This window comes from Castor canadensis, chromosome 19, assembly GCF_047511655.1.
Source record: "Castor canadensis chromosome 19, mCasCan1.hap1v2, whole genome shotgun sequence".
Taxonomy (NCBI): domain Eukaryota; kingdom Metazoa; phylum Chordata; class Mammalia; order Rodentia; family Castoridae; genus Castor; species Castor canadensis.
This window is the reverse complement of record NC_133404.1, coordinates 4,313,609-4,327,802: the sequence shown is the minus strand read 5'-3', so window position 1 is coordinate 4,327,802 and position 14,194 is coordinate 4,313,609. Positions and strand designations below refer to the sequence as shown.

Sequence of the window (14,194 nt, the reverse complement as noted above, 5' to 3'; positions counted from 1 at the left end):
GGCAGCAAAACAGTGCAACTGTGCTACAGTTTTAAAAGGCACAGGGAACACAAAGAGGACTTAGCAGGTCACTGCACTCATTATCTCATCTAAGCAGAAAGATAGATTATCATGACATACACATGTGGGATCCTGTCTACATCTTAGAGAACATGTAAGGGACCCACCGAAAATTCATGTCTTGAAATGTATTTGCCCCACTTTCTTATTGCTATTTTTCCTCACTAGGATGGTGATACATCGAGATGACAGGGACTGTTGTCTGTGCTGCTCCCTTCCATATTCTTAGCACCTCCCTCCCCCAAATGCCTAGCACACACTAACTGCTCAATAAATACTTGTTAAATGAATAAACCATACTTATGTGGATATTCAGTAAGTATTTGTAGTATGACTTTTTTTGATGGTACTAGAGTTTGAAGTCAGAGCCTCACGTTTGCTAGGTAGGTGCCCTATCACTTGAACCACCCCACCAGTCCTTGTATGAATTTATGTCTACCTAGACATTTTTTCCAGGTCTGATGTAATAACCTTCCATAACTTTTCCTTTTTAGTATAACTTCTTTGATTGAAAGTTAACAATTGTCTTCATTCATTTTTATATTATATAGAACCTCAACTTTCCAGCAAGGTGATTCTTATTTTTTCTTTTGCATATGTCTTCATTCTAAAATGTATACATATTCAGAACAAAGAACAAAGGCATCTTTATAGAATCAGAGTTTTATAGAGGGTGCTATAAATTAATAATGGCATGCTGCTTTCTTTTAGATGTTTCTCAGATCTGTCCCTGTGTATTTGCTCTTTTCCCTACCTAGAAAACCCTCACACTCTGCTCTGTGAGTCTAACCTATCTTCAAGTCAATCTCCCAAGTTAAGAATCCTTTATCATACTGGTTGATCTCCATCCTCTGATCTACTTTAATCTTAACTAAATCCTAAACTCCTTTAGGACATGCAATATTTAGTATGTTTCTGGATTTCCCACTGCTATAGCATTCTGAAATGCTTAATTTGTTGAATTTAATGAATTTCAGTGAGACTGAAGAAGACTGAGGGTACAAAAATGAATATAAAGTTGAAAAGATAAAGAAACACACATGCATATTAGACTATTAGGCATAAAACATACCAGTAGCGTCTGTCCTTGGGAAATGAAGAAGTGACCCGATATAACTATGGTGAGAACAAGATACCCAGATTCTTCATTGGAATCAAAAACCTTGAAAGAGAGAGAGAAAAATATGTAAAAAGCAGTACATTTCTATAATGCTAGTAAACACAATTCTAATAACCAACCACTTTTTCATAATGGTCTTCCTGCCCCAAATGTTCTCTTTCATTTCCTCCATAACAGTTCTGCATAGCTTCAAGTTTCTCCTCATGTATACAGAGGCTAACAGCTAGGCTCTTGATAAACAAAATTAAAAACTAACATTTTGAAAAAAACCATGCCAGACTGAGTATGAGAATCAGCTAAAGTCAGGTCTTTCTGTCAAAGGGACTAATGTATAGTATCTTATCATTGTACAGATGTCAGTTTAACTTCCCTGAATTGTTGCCTGTGTGCCTTGTGAGATGTCACTTAACCCTGTAAATTCCTGTTTCAAACAAACGGCTGTTATTTTTAGCTGAGCAAGTTCCTCAGCTAAAAACAGGTGCCTTGTTTCAAAACCTGCCTGCTTAAGGCAACTACTGTTCAAGTAAAGCGTTGCTCTCCTGCCCCAAGGTCCCTTGCCCCATGTGCCCCATTTTCAAATTAGCCAGTTGTGAAGAATTGTGAACCCAAAACCCATTCAATCAGGGTGAGGGGCAGACTTGCATTAGTGCTAAAACCCGAGCAGACATCCTGTCCAGTATGCTTGCTAACCAGACTCTTTGTCTTGTGGCACACCCTTCTGCAGAAGCAAATTTTGTTTTGCCCATTGACTTCTGAGATGTGTCATCTCTCTCATGACACTCCAATATCCCAAATTCATTTCTAACATTGAGAAACAAGAGCTGTCAGGCAGAGTGGCACATACCTGCAGTTCTAGCACTTGTGAGGCTGAGGCAGGAGGATCTCGAGTTTGATGCCAGAGTAGGCTGCAATTGAGTTTGAGGTCAGTCTACAATAATACATAGTGAGCCCCTATCTCAAAACAACAACAAATAGGGGCTGTTGGCGAGGCTCAAGTGGCAGAGTATCTGCCTCGTGAGTATGAGGTATTATGTTCAAACCCCACCCCCACACACACCCCCCATACCAACCAAAAAACTAAATTAAAACTAAAAGACCCAAGATGTGGGTCCTGGGCCAGTCAGTTTTCAGTTACATTTTAATTAATCATTTATTCTCCCTGTCTCAATTTCCTTTCTGTAGCATTGATACTTTCAGGGTTGCTGTGAGACTTCACAGTCCCAGTTTCTTCAGCCAAATAATCAACTTTTCATAACCCCTCAAAATCTGGGTGCTTTCCTTTGTATGAGCTCCACTTTGTCAATGTCACTCAAAGCATGACCATAATCTTCTCGGTGTAATTGTGTCTTCTCTTGCTACTACAGCAGCATAGCCTACAACCACAATGACCTTTTTAGGGGTGGTGCAAGAGAATAATGCAATCTTAAATCAACAAAACATCCTAAAACTCATCGCCTCTGTTGGTAAATCATATTTTTCCCTTTCTTTGCCTTGAGTCTAAATGTAAGACCTTGGATTTCTCCCCATTAAATTTTATTTAGTTAATCTGGTCTACAGCTCTAACCTGTTGAGCTGTGGTGAGGAACTGAGGCAATTAAAGTGTCAGACCAAAACACACACAAGAGTAGGACTTGGGTCTTAAATTCACAATTTCCTATTGAGTTCTAACTCATTTTAATCTCCAAACTTAAAAAACAAACATTTTAGATGCCAATTCCTCACTAATTCCTTCAGAGGTTGTTGTTCTGCCTCTTTCCCAGGACTGGGAACTTGTTTACTTGAACAGGTTCCTACTTAGGTTACCTTACATGTTTCATGACCACTTACAGCCAGAAGGACAGCCAGAAGTCAAGCAAGCTTTCAAAACTAGAGTCCAGACAACAAATTCTTTGGAAGGTAATATGCTAACATGACAGCTTAACTTTTATACCAAAAGAATCCAAACATAAGTGTGAGGCTCAATAATGACCAAGAAAACCTATCACCAGATGAAGAAATGGAACATTACCAGACTTCCAGAACACTTCCTAGGGTGTCTTCAGTCACTACCTGCTGACTTCTTACACTACAGGTTAGTTTTATTTATGGAAACGAAAGCAGGAAGAATTTTTATGGTGGCTTTATCAGCTGTGCATGGATGTTCATTTTCATTATTGTAGGGCACCACTCTGCAACTGTACCATCGTTTAATTTTTCGTTTCTTTTTGTTGGTGAATATTTTCCCAGTGTAGGTTGCCTACAAAAAGTGCTATCACAAACACTCTCACACATCTCCTGTTGGATAGGAGCACTCATTGTAAAGATGCCAATTCTTTCCAAATCATAATTTTTTCAAGTGGTGACCAGTGATTTCAAGAGAGTCCCAGTTTAGCTTTCTCCTTGTTCTCCAAACTGTTCCTTAAAATGGCCCAATCAACATGTCCATGCACAGGTCTAGAAGTCACCTCAAAATTAACAACCCAAACTTGAACTCCTTCCCCTTCACTTATTCACTCAACATTTACAAAGCACCTAACATGTGCTAAGCTGTCGTAGGCATGAGACTCCCAGTTTACTCATCTCAGAAAATAAAATTCCATCCTTCCATTTCTTCAGGCCAAAACCACAGAATCATTCATTCCTCTCTCCTTCTCTCACACCCATATCTGATCCATCAGCAAATCCTTCTTATCCAAATATTTGAATCCAACCACTTCCATTAGCTGGTCTGAGTGATCATCATTGCTACCTGGATTGTTACGATAAGCTTCCCTGCTTCTGTTCTTGCTTCCCTCTCCAGCACAGCTTATTTTCAACACAGCAGCCAGGGCGGTCCTTTAAAATGTAAGTCAGATCATGACATCTCCAGCTCAAAACCCTGAGATGGAATGAGATGGTGGCTTCCATCTCATTCCAAACTTCTGTGAGGTGCTCCATGATCTGGCTCACGTCACCTCTCTGCTCTCCCCTCTGTTCCCTGTGCCCTCTGGTCCAGCAAACTGGCCTCCTTGCTGCTCCCTGAGCTCACCAGGCGAGTAATTCATTCATTCATTCACTCATTCAGTTTGTGGTATGCTGATTAAACCCAGGGCCTTGCACATGCGAGACAAACTCTGCTACTTAAGCCATGACCCCAGCTTTTTTTGCTTGCATTTTGTTGAGAGGCCTGGGTTGACCTCTACCTTGCAATCCTCCTACCTCTGCCTCCCTAGTCACTGGGATTACAGGTATGTGCCACCAGGCACATTTATGACTATAAATCACAGTGCATTTATAACTGCTATGCTATCAGGAACTTTCTTCTAGATACCCACATTACTCTCTCCATCTTCTGGGGGGTTCATGTTATCTTTTCAGGTAATACCTTTCCTAACCAACCTGTGGCAGACTCTCCCTTCATCCTCACATCACCTAGTCTGCTCCTGTTCCCTTCTCCAGCTTTACTTTTCTCCACAGCTTAAACGATTTTGTTGTTGTTGCTTTGTATTTCCTTACTTGTTACCATCCTACTCTGAGTAGAATTCGATTTCCATGAAGGTAAGGTAGAATGCTTTCTGTTTTGGTCACTGCTCTATAGCCAAATACCTAGGCTAGTGCCTGGCACATAATAGGTACCCAATGTCTTTTCAACAGAAGAAACGAACATGAGATTCCCAATGAAGATGAAAACACAATATCTTCAAAGGAAACAAAGATGTTTTCATAAAGAATTTATCACTTGTAACCCTACACTGAAAAAAAAAAAAGTTACAGGAAGTCCTCCAGGCAGAAGGACAATGCCATCAGATGAAAACTGAGATCACCATAAAGGAAGGAAGAACACTGGAAATAGTAATTACATGAGTTATTATATAAAATAAAAACTTCTTAAATATCTTTAAAAGGTAATTGATAAATGGAATTATAAATAATACTCAGTTCAAAAAAAAGCAGAATAAGAGCAAAGAAGGAAAAAAACAGATGGGATAAATGCATAACAAATAGCAGAATGATAAACTTAATTCTAGCCTTATCAATAATCACAATAAATGTAAATGGTTTAAACACCCCAATTCAAGGCAGAGGCTGTCAGATTAGATAAAAAGACAAGAAACAGCAATATACTGCCTATCAGAAACACACTTTAAATATAAAAATATAAGCAGGTTAAAAACAAAAAAATGAGGGTGAACGAACAAGATGAAGGTGAGGGGATATGGCTGATGGATTTCATACACAGAGTAGAGCAATGAAACCTCTTGCAATTGCTTTAAGTGGGGCGGGGAGGGTGTCAGGGGGAAGAGATGGTGGGGTGATCTAACCAATATACAATATAAGCCTCTTCAGAATTGTCATAATGATCCTCCCATGCACATGAATATATCCTAATTTAAATAAATTAATTTAATTAAGTTACAAAACAAAACCAAAAACCCAAAAAGATGGAAATATATATCATACTAATGCTGGCCAAAAGAAAATTAGAGTGCTTATATTGACATCAGATAAGAATATCAAAAGGAATAAAGAAGGTCCTTTCATAATGATAAGTGGATCAGCTAATCAAGAAACATAATCATCCTAAATACTTATGCTTCTAATATCAGCTTAAAAATACATGAAGCAGTAACTGACAGAACCATAAGGAGAAACAGACAAGTCCATAATCACAGTCAGATTTCACTACCCTTCTTTCAATATCTGACGGAACAAGCACACAGAAACTATCAAGTGAACAGTCCAGTAGAAGAAACTACCACCCAGCATGACCAGCATGACATTTACGAACCCCGCTCCCCCACCAGCACGAATCAGTCTTCAGGGGTGCACAGAGCATTCACTAAGACAAAACACATTCTGGGCCATAGAGTATCTTTTGATAAATTTAGACTTCACTAAAGCTGTAAGAACTAATAAATGAATTCAGTAAAGATGCAGTATACAAAATCAACATACAAAATTTAACATTTCTATACACTAACAACAAGCTATCTTTTTATAATAGCTTTTAAAAAATAGAATACTAAGGAATAAATTTAACTGAGTAGATATAATACCTCTACACTGAAAACTATAAAACATTAATGAATTTGAAAAAGACACAAATAAATGAAAAAAGATTCCATGTTCATATAGATTGGAAGAATACTGTTAAAATGCTCAAAGTGATCTACAGATTGAATGTAATCCACATCTAAAAAGCAATCTTAAACAAAGAGAACAAAAGTGGAAGCAGTACATGACCTGAGCTCAAAATACACTACAAAGCTCTAGTAACCAAAACAGCATGGTACGGGACCAAACAGACATATAAACCAAAGGAACAAAATAGGAAACACAGCAAGAAAGAAATCTACCCAGTTACAGCCAACTGATTTAACAGAGCTACCAAGAGCACACAATGGAGAAGGGATAGTCTCTTCAACAAATGGTGCTGGGAAAACTGAATATCCACATGTAGAAGATGAAGTCAGATCCCTGTCTCTCACCACATACTAAACGCACTCAAGCTTCCATTCTGCCTGACATCTTAGGGAGGTTGCAGTGGTTGTCATCCCCCACAGAGAACAGAAGAGGAAAGGGGCCAGAAAGTCAGCCAAGAAAGAAGCCCAGTGAACAAAGCGGGAGGCAAAGCAAAAAAACACAGTTCACAGGAAGTTCAATAACCTAGTCTTTTTGACAAAGATCCTTAGGACAAACTGCAAAAGGATGTCCCAGCTCTAAGATTACATCCCAGCTGTGGTCTCAGAGGCTGAAGGTTTGTGGTTCTCTGGCTGGGGTGGTCCTTGGGAACTCCTTACTAAAGGACTTAATTAAACTGGTTTTTCAGCAGAATCTCAACCAAAAATGAAGATACCTGTCTGCTGGTAAAGATGCATGAACAGGCCCAACCCAACTGCACATTTGGAAAAATAAAACTTTATTAAATAAAAGGATTAACACAAAATGGATTGAAGACTTAAATATATGACCCCAAAACTATGAAATGCTAGAAGAAAACGAGTCCTGCTCCAGGACGCTGGTCTGGCAAGGAGTTTTTGAATAAGGCCCCAAAAGCACAGCAACACAAGCACAAATGAGCAAACAGAATTGCAGCACACTAAGAAACAGCCGCATGTCAGAAGAGACAATCCACAGAGTGGGAGGAAGCAGTTGCAAACTGCACCTAACAAGGGGTTAAATCCTGAATATACAAGGAATCAACGGCAAACATGAAAACAATCCAGCTAAAAAGTGGGCAGAAGATCTGAACAGACATTTCTACAAAAAAAGACAAACTGCACACAGGTATATGAAAAATGCTCAGCGTCCCTAATCACACTGAAATGCAGATTAAAGTGAGGTTCTGCCTCACTCCAATAAGAATGGTTATTATCAAAAAGACGAAAGGACCAAAAGCTGACATGGGTGTGGAGACAATGGACCTCATACACTGTTAGAGGGGGTGTAAATGAGTACAGTACAGTTACTATGGAAAACAGTATAAAGGTTCCTCAAAATATTAAAAATAGAACTATCGTATATGATCTAGCAATTCTACTAATAGGTGTATCACCACAGGAAATGAAGTGAGTTTTGTCAAAAAGATAGCTGCATGCCCATATTTATTGCAGAACCATTCACAATAGCCAAGAAATGGAATCAAACTAGTCGTTTATCAATAGAAGAACAAATAAAGAAAATGTGGCTATAAGGAGTATTAGTCAACCATAAAAAAGAATGAAATCTTCAGCTAGGATGTGGCTTGGTGGTAAAGCACATGTGTAGCACGTGGAAGGCCCTGGGTTCAATCTCCAGCAAGGGAAGGAGGGAGGGAGGGAAGGAAAAAAGGAAGGGAAGAAAAAAGGAAGGAAGGAAAGAAGGGAGGGAGAGAAGAAGGGAAAAAAGAAAAAGATGAAATCCCGTCATGTACAGCAACATGGGTGAACTTGGATGACATAGTGCTACTGCAGTGTGCCAGGCCTGCAAAGATCACCCAACAATCTCACCCCTGTGCAGAAGCTAAAGAAACCACTGTGCAGACATAGAGAGTAGTTGCCAGAGGCTGGAGAGGAAGGTGAGAGGGAGGCTGGTCAATGGGTACACTCTTACAGTACAGGAGGAATAAGCCATGACGTCCTATGGCACAGGAGGGTGACTCTGGTTGATAACATGGTATTGAGTGTTCCAAAACAGAAAAGAGGGTCTTGAATGCTCTCACTATAAAGGCATGATAAACGTATAAGGTGTTATGCTAAATACCTTGATTTGAATATTATATAATATATACAGTTATCAAAACATCACACTGTACCCCATTAATATGGACAACTGCCAATTAAAAAAAACAAAAATAAAAGTATGTTTTCTGATCACAAATAAATTAGAAATCAGTAACAGAAAAATCTCTGAAAATTAGTATTTTGAAGCTAAGTAACACACTTCTAAATAACACGAGTAAATATTAAGAGAAATTAGGATGTATTTTTAATTCAATTATCATACACCATGTTAACATACTGAAAAAAAAAAAAAAACTACATCATCACTCGACAGATAAGAGATTGTAGGAAAAGCATGTGACAAAACCCAGCATCCATCCCTGATCTAAAAACTTGGTACACCAAGAATAGAAGGAACTCTGAAGGTGACAGAGGGCATCGCTGAGAAGCCAGCCTGCAGTTGACTTCATACGATGTGAAAGTTTTCTCCCTAAGATAAGGGACGAGACAAGAATCTGTTCTCTTCTATTCAGCATTCTTACTGGAGGTTTTAACACTGCAATCAGATAAGAAATAAAAAGAACGCAGACTGTAAAGGAAGAAGAAAAAATGTCTTTTTACTAAAACTAGTAAGTGAATTAGGAAGACTGCATATACAAGACTGATAAATGAAAACCAATTACTTTTATATATATGTAGAAAAAAAACCCTTGTTTTTTAATTTTAAAAAATAAGGACTGATAAATGCATGGAGAGATACACTTTGTTCCTGGACAGGAAGATTCAGTATTAAGATGCTGGTAAGCAGAATGATGCATCCCCCAAGTGTCCTTGTGGTACCACTATGTGAATGCCATCCTACATGGCAAAAGGGACTTTGCAGATGGGGTTAAGGATCCTGAGATGGGGAGATTACCCTGGAGTATCCAAGTGGGCCAAGTGTAATCACAAGTGTCCTCAGTAGGGAAAGAGGAAGGTAGAGGGAGTTGAAGAAAGCAGTTGGCTGCTGGCATTGCTGGCAGGCAGGAAAGGAATGCAGGCAGCCTCCAGGATGTGGACAAAGCGAGATACGGATCCTCCTCTAGAGCCTCCAGAAGAATGCAGCCCTGCCCACACATTACTTTTAGTCCCATAAAAACCACTTTAGTCAGGCATGATGAGGCACACCTCATCAGCTATTTCAGGCTATTCAGGAAGCAGAGATCAGAAGGATCACAGTTCAAGACAGGCCAAGCAAAATGTTAGTGAGATCCCATCTCAACAAGTAAGCCGGGCATGGTGAGATGTGCCTGTGGTTCCAGCTACATGGTAGGAGGATCATGGTCTGAAGCCTGCCCCAGGCAAAAAAAAGCAAGACCCTATCTGAAAAATAACCTAAAGCAAAAAGAGCTGGAGGTGTGGCTCAAGTGGCATCCTAGCAAGCACAAGCCCTGAGCTCAAACTCCAGTACCACCAAAATACAAACAAAAACATATTAGACTTCTGTCCTCCAGAACTGTAAGCTAATACGTGTGTTGTTTTAAGCCACAAAGTTCATGGTAGCTTGTTACAGCAGCACAGGAAACGAGTAGATGTTAATTCTCCCAAATTGATGTATCCAACCAAGGTCACAATTCCTAACTTTTGTAGAAACTAGGCTACTTCCAGAACTCATATGGAAATGCAACAGTCCAAAGTGAAGAGATCATGTATCAAGCATATAAATCAGTCAGTTAACATTAATAAAGTACCCTCTACAAATAATTTGGGAAGCTTTACTCATTCACCAGTTCACTCACAAATATTTCTTGAACACCTTCTAGATACTCAGCATTATCCTAGATGAGATATATCACTGAACAAATACACACCTGCCCTAGCGGAGCTGACGTGGGGTGGAGAGGTACAGCAAGGGTGGGGCAGGGGAGCAGTCACCTCAGGTGCAGGCAGCAGGAAGTGCTCTATCTGTATGGAATTTATAAATAACCATTAAACAGACTTAAACCAGTCTGCTGCTTATGACGTGCCAACAATTCTTATCAGTGTCAGTGATAAAATACCTTCCTGAAAAATCCTTTGTCTAAGTTCTAAACACAGTTAGCCTCGAGCGAGTTGAAAGGAGGACTGGGGACTGACCACCCACACAGCCAAAACTCCATGTATAACGTCTTCAAAAAATATCACTGAAGACCTTTAACAGGTGCTTGCAGTTTGATGACTTTTTTAAAAAACCAAGTTGTAAACTTTTATTACAAATTTAAAATGAAGTTCTTAAAAAATATCAACTTGGTCAGATACAAAACAATTTAAAAACCTTAAGAGATGTACTGTGAAAACCAGGCTGTAAAACACACACACAAGCCAGGCTCAGTGGCTCATGCCTATAATACTAGCTACTCAGGAGTCAGAGACTGGGAAGATCATAGCTCAAGACCAGCCTGGGCAAAAAGTTTGTGAGACCCCATCTCAACCAATTACTAGGTATGGTGGCACATCTGTCATTCCAGCTACATGGGAAGTATAAATTGGAGGATCATCTTGAGACTCCATGACAAAAATAACCAAATCAAATAGGGCTGACACACACACACACACACACACACACACACACACACACACACACACACACACACACACACACACACCAAAAACCACATCTGCCATTACCAAAAAGCGATGTCATTATTAAAAAACCCCATGTGGTATAGACAATGCAGACAGCGCTAGTTATGTGGTCAATAGGCAAAAGGCAAGCACTTGAGGTCTTCAGCTTCAATGTTTTGTTTGTCTCTTACTACCGCAATTCCATACTCATCTCTTCTTGTGGTGACTCAATGGGATGATGGTGAGGACGGTCAGCAGACCTTTGTTTAGCCCATCCCCCTCAGCATCTGAAGAGATGAATTTTCAGCTTGGGAACTAGTCTCTTCGCCATCTTGTGGTCTGGGTTTGATTTTCTGGGCATCCGCACTGGTAACTGAAGCTGGGCTGGGCTGGGCTGACACTCAGGTGGCTGTTGGCCGTAGGCCCATCTCCTGGATTTTCCTTGCTCTCTTCCCTGTGGTCCTCTGGGCTATATTTGGTGAGGACCCCTGCAGAATCAGGATCTATGACTGTGAGACCTATTCTAACCCACCTTGCTCTCCTGCACCCTGCTTCCAGCAGCCCCTCACCCTGCCTGTACAGGACGGATGTGATACTGTGGTGGCACCCAAGGGTCTTGGCAACAGTAAGGTGGCAATGGCTGTGGGCATACTCTCTGTGTCCCTCATCCTTCCCCCCCGTCACTATTTCTGGTAGTTCTGCTAGTAACTGTGTGGAGGACCCCTACGCATGCATAGGACAGGTCTGTGATGGTCAGGTCTGCTGCCTGCTTAGGGCTGTGAACTGTCACATTTGCTGCCTCTACACTTTCTTCTCCTTCAGTAACATCGAAGTCCAGTTTCTCCACTGCCTGCCTGCAAAGGTGCTACCTGGGCTTGTTCTTTACAGCAGCCTGGTGTACAAACACATCTTTCTGTTGCAAAAACCATGTCCATATCTCACACTGACCATTTTGCTGTTCCCCAACCTTTCCTGCATGCAGGCTTGGCTGACAAAAGACCACTGCGGGGCTTGGTGTGGTCACAATGAGGGTGGCAGCTGCTGGGTCTTGGTAGAGATGAAAGGGACTGAGCAGCTCTGCAGCCAAGTCGCCCCACCCTCCCCGTATGCAGGCGACCAGGCTGGTGGTGGGACTGCTTGGAACTCTCTAGAGTCTGCTTCCCACTCCCAATGGAGTTCCACTTATAAAATTTAACTCCCCCCAAACTTAGCCTCTACACTCTGCTGCTGATAGAAAGTTTTGCCCATAACTTACACAGTTGGCCACATGTATTCTGTAAGCCATGAGTATGATATGGGAAACCCCAAGAGAGCACTTTTTACTGTGAAAATCATTTTTTCCATGTGAAAAACATGTGGGAACCCAGAGAGGTCACTTTTTACTGCCACAGGCAGTTTACTGGACAGAACATGCTCACACGGAGATGACCGCATCGCAGGGCATTTCAGGGACACTGGCAACAGTGAGCTCACTGCAACAGCCACAGGAGGTAGCTGGCAAATTCCAGCAGCACAGTACACACTACAGTTCAGATTTCACGCTGCACCTTTACACTGGGAGTGGTGCCATGGACAGTGTGTCTGCAAAAGCCAGTATTAAAAAATTTAATGTAATTTAATTACATGACAAAATGCACTATGATTTATGTGTATCTTATGCATTTATGACATGTGTAACTTTTCCTTGTTTTCTTTTTTTTTCTAGGTTAGCCCATGAATTTTTTCAAATTGTCAGAAATCTCCAAAAAATTATCTGCATATGTGGACCTAGGGTCACCTGTAATTGCTGAAGTGCTGAACATAAATAGTACATATGTGTCAAATTATCAGATTTTTGCTGTTTATTTTTAAACTGTTTTCTACATACACATTCACCAGGAGACTCCCACTTGGAGCTGGCCCCAACCACCCCCTTGTCTCAGAAGCAGCTGAAAACACTTGTACTTGGTGCCAGCTCGACACAGGGCTCTCTCTCCAGCCCTTCTGGGCCCAGACACAGGGCTCTCTCTCCAGCCCTTCTGGGCCCATTCCCTTCTCCAGCCGCCGGTACTATCTGCGTTTGAATGGCAGGGTCACAATAAAGACCAAGAAACAACTGCGTCCCTCCAATTCTATCATTTTAGGGAACCTTTTGATATTTATATTTGTATTTAAAATTTAAAGTGATGAAATAGAACATAAACAGCAAAATGTAATATTTTTTGTTTGGTTAAATACAAATTTTAGTTCACATTCAAAATATTTTGCTAAATTTAAATAACATCTTTAACACTGAAGTTTGTTCTCTTAAAATTGTTAAATGTTTCAAAACTAGAGAGACTAAAACATAGTAATTTCATGAATAGTTGACTAAATTGCACTTTTTTAGAGCTGTACAGTTTTACTAAAAACACTTATTAGTTAATAAACAATTAATTATGTAATGTATTATATCAGCATGTAACCAAAGACTTATGGTTCAAATAGTTAACTAGATTTTTTAAAAGAAACTACTTAAATGCTGGTGGGATTTTTTTCTACCTCACACTGTAATGTGAATTTTCTTTTTCTTATTTATTTAACTGGCATGATTATAACAAATTCAAGAAAATTTTTAGTGCATAATAAATATTATTCATTTAATTTCATAATTATTTCTGAAAACAATTTCATCACTTAGGGGAGGGAGGTATTACAAATTATCCATTCAGGGTGTCAGATGTTCTAGGCAAATTCCTGAACACAGTAAATAAGTAAATTACCTTGTATATAAGATAATGCCAAGAGCTGGGGAGGAAAACAGAGCAGGGTAAGGGGGATCCAAGGGCGAAGACAGGACAGGTAAGTTCCAATATGAGTAGTGAGGTGCAGGTGAGGGCAGATGAGAAGATGAGGCTTGAGCAAACATCTGAAGGCATGAGAGAACCAGGCATTTGGGGGAAGAAGACCCAGACTTCCAATCTGTCAGATATCTGTCACAATCCCTCATTTAAAAGCTGTTTAGTAAGCCCATACAATTTTAAAATGTCCAATTTAAGAACTTCTCAGGTATTCAGGGGTATTCAGGAAAAGTGGTGCTTGACTGTATGCCTGCCTTCCCCAATTCAATCCAAATACCTTTCCTGGACAGTTACTAGGATTATTAGCCAGAGGTTCAAGGGTAGGCTGAGCTCTCGGGGCCCAGATAAAAGGAGCTGGTCTAATGTTTCCACCCCTAGGAGAAGGCCCTGGGAAGAAATGATGGTGCAGAGTTTGGGAGAGCCTTACCTACAGAAATTGGTAGACCTCCAAG

The 14,194-nt window shown here is 40.3% G+C and overlaps 1 protein-coding gene across 1 annotated transcript in view; it reads right to left on the bottom strand.

Moving 5' to 3' along the window:
* Rec114 (REC114 meiotic recombination protein) overlaps positions 1 to 14,194 on the bottom strand; it is a 102,399-nt gene that overhangs the window by 73,807 nt on the left and 14,398 nt on the right. Inside the window, exon 2 of the mRNA XM_020165634.2 lies at positions 1,133 to 1,222. Within this exon, the coding sequence (XP_020021223.2) occupies positions 1,133 to 1,222 (90 nt within the window). The remainder of the gene's footprint in view (positions 1 to 1,132; positions 1,223 to 14,194) is intronic.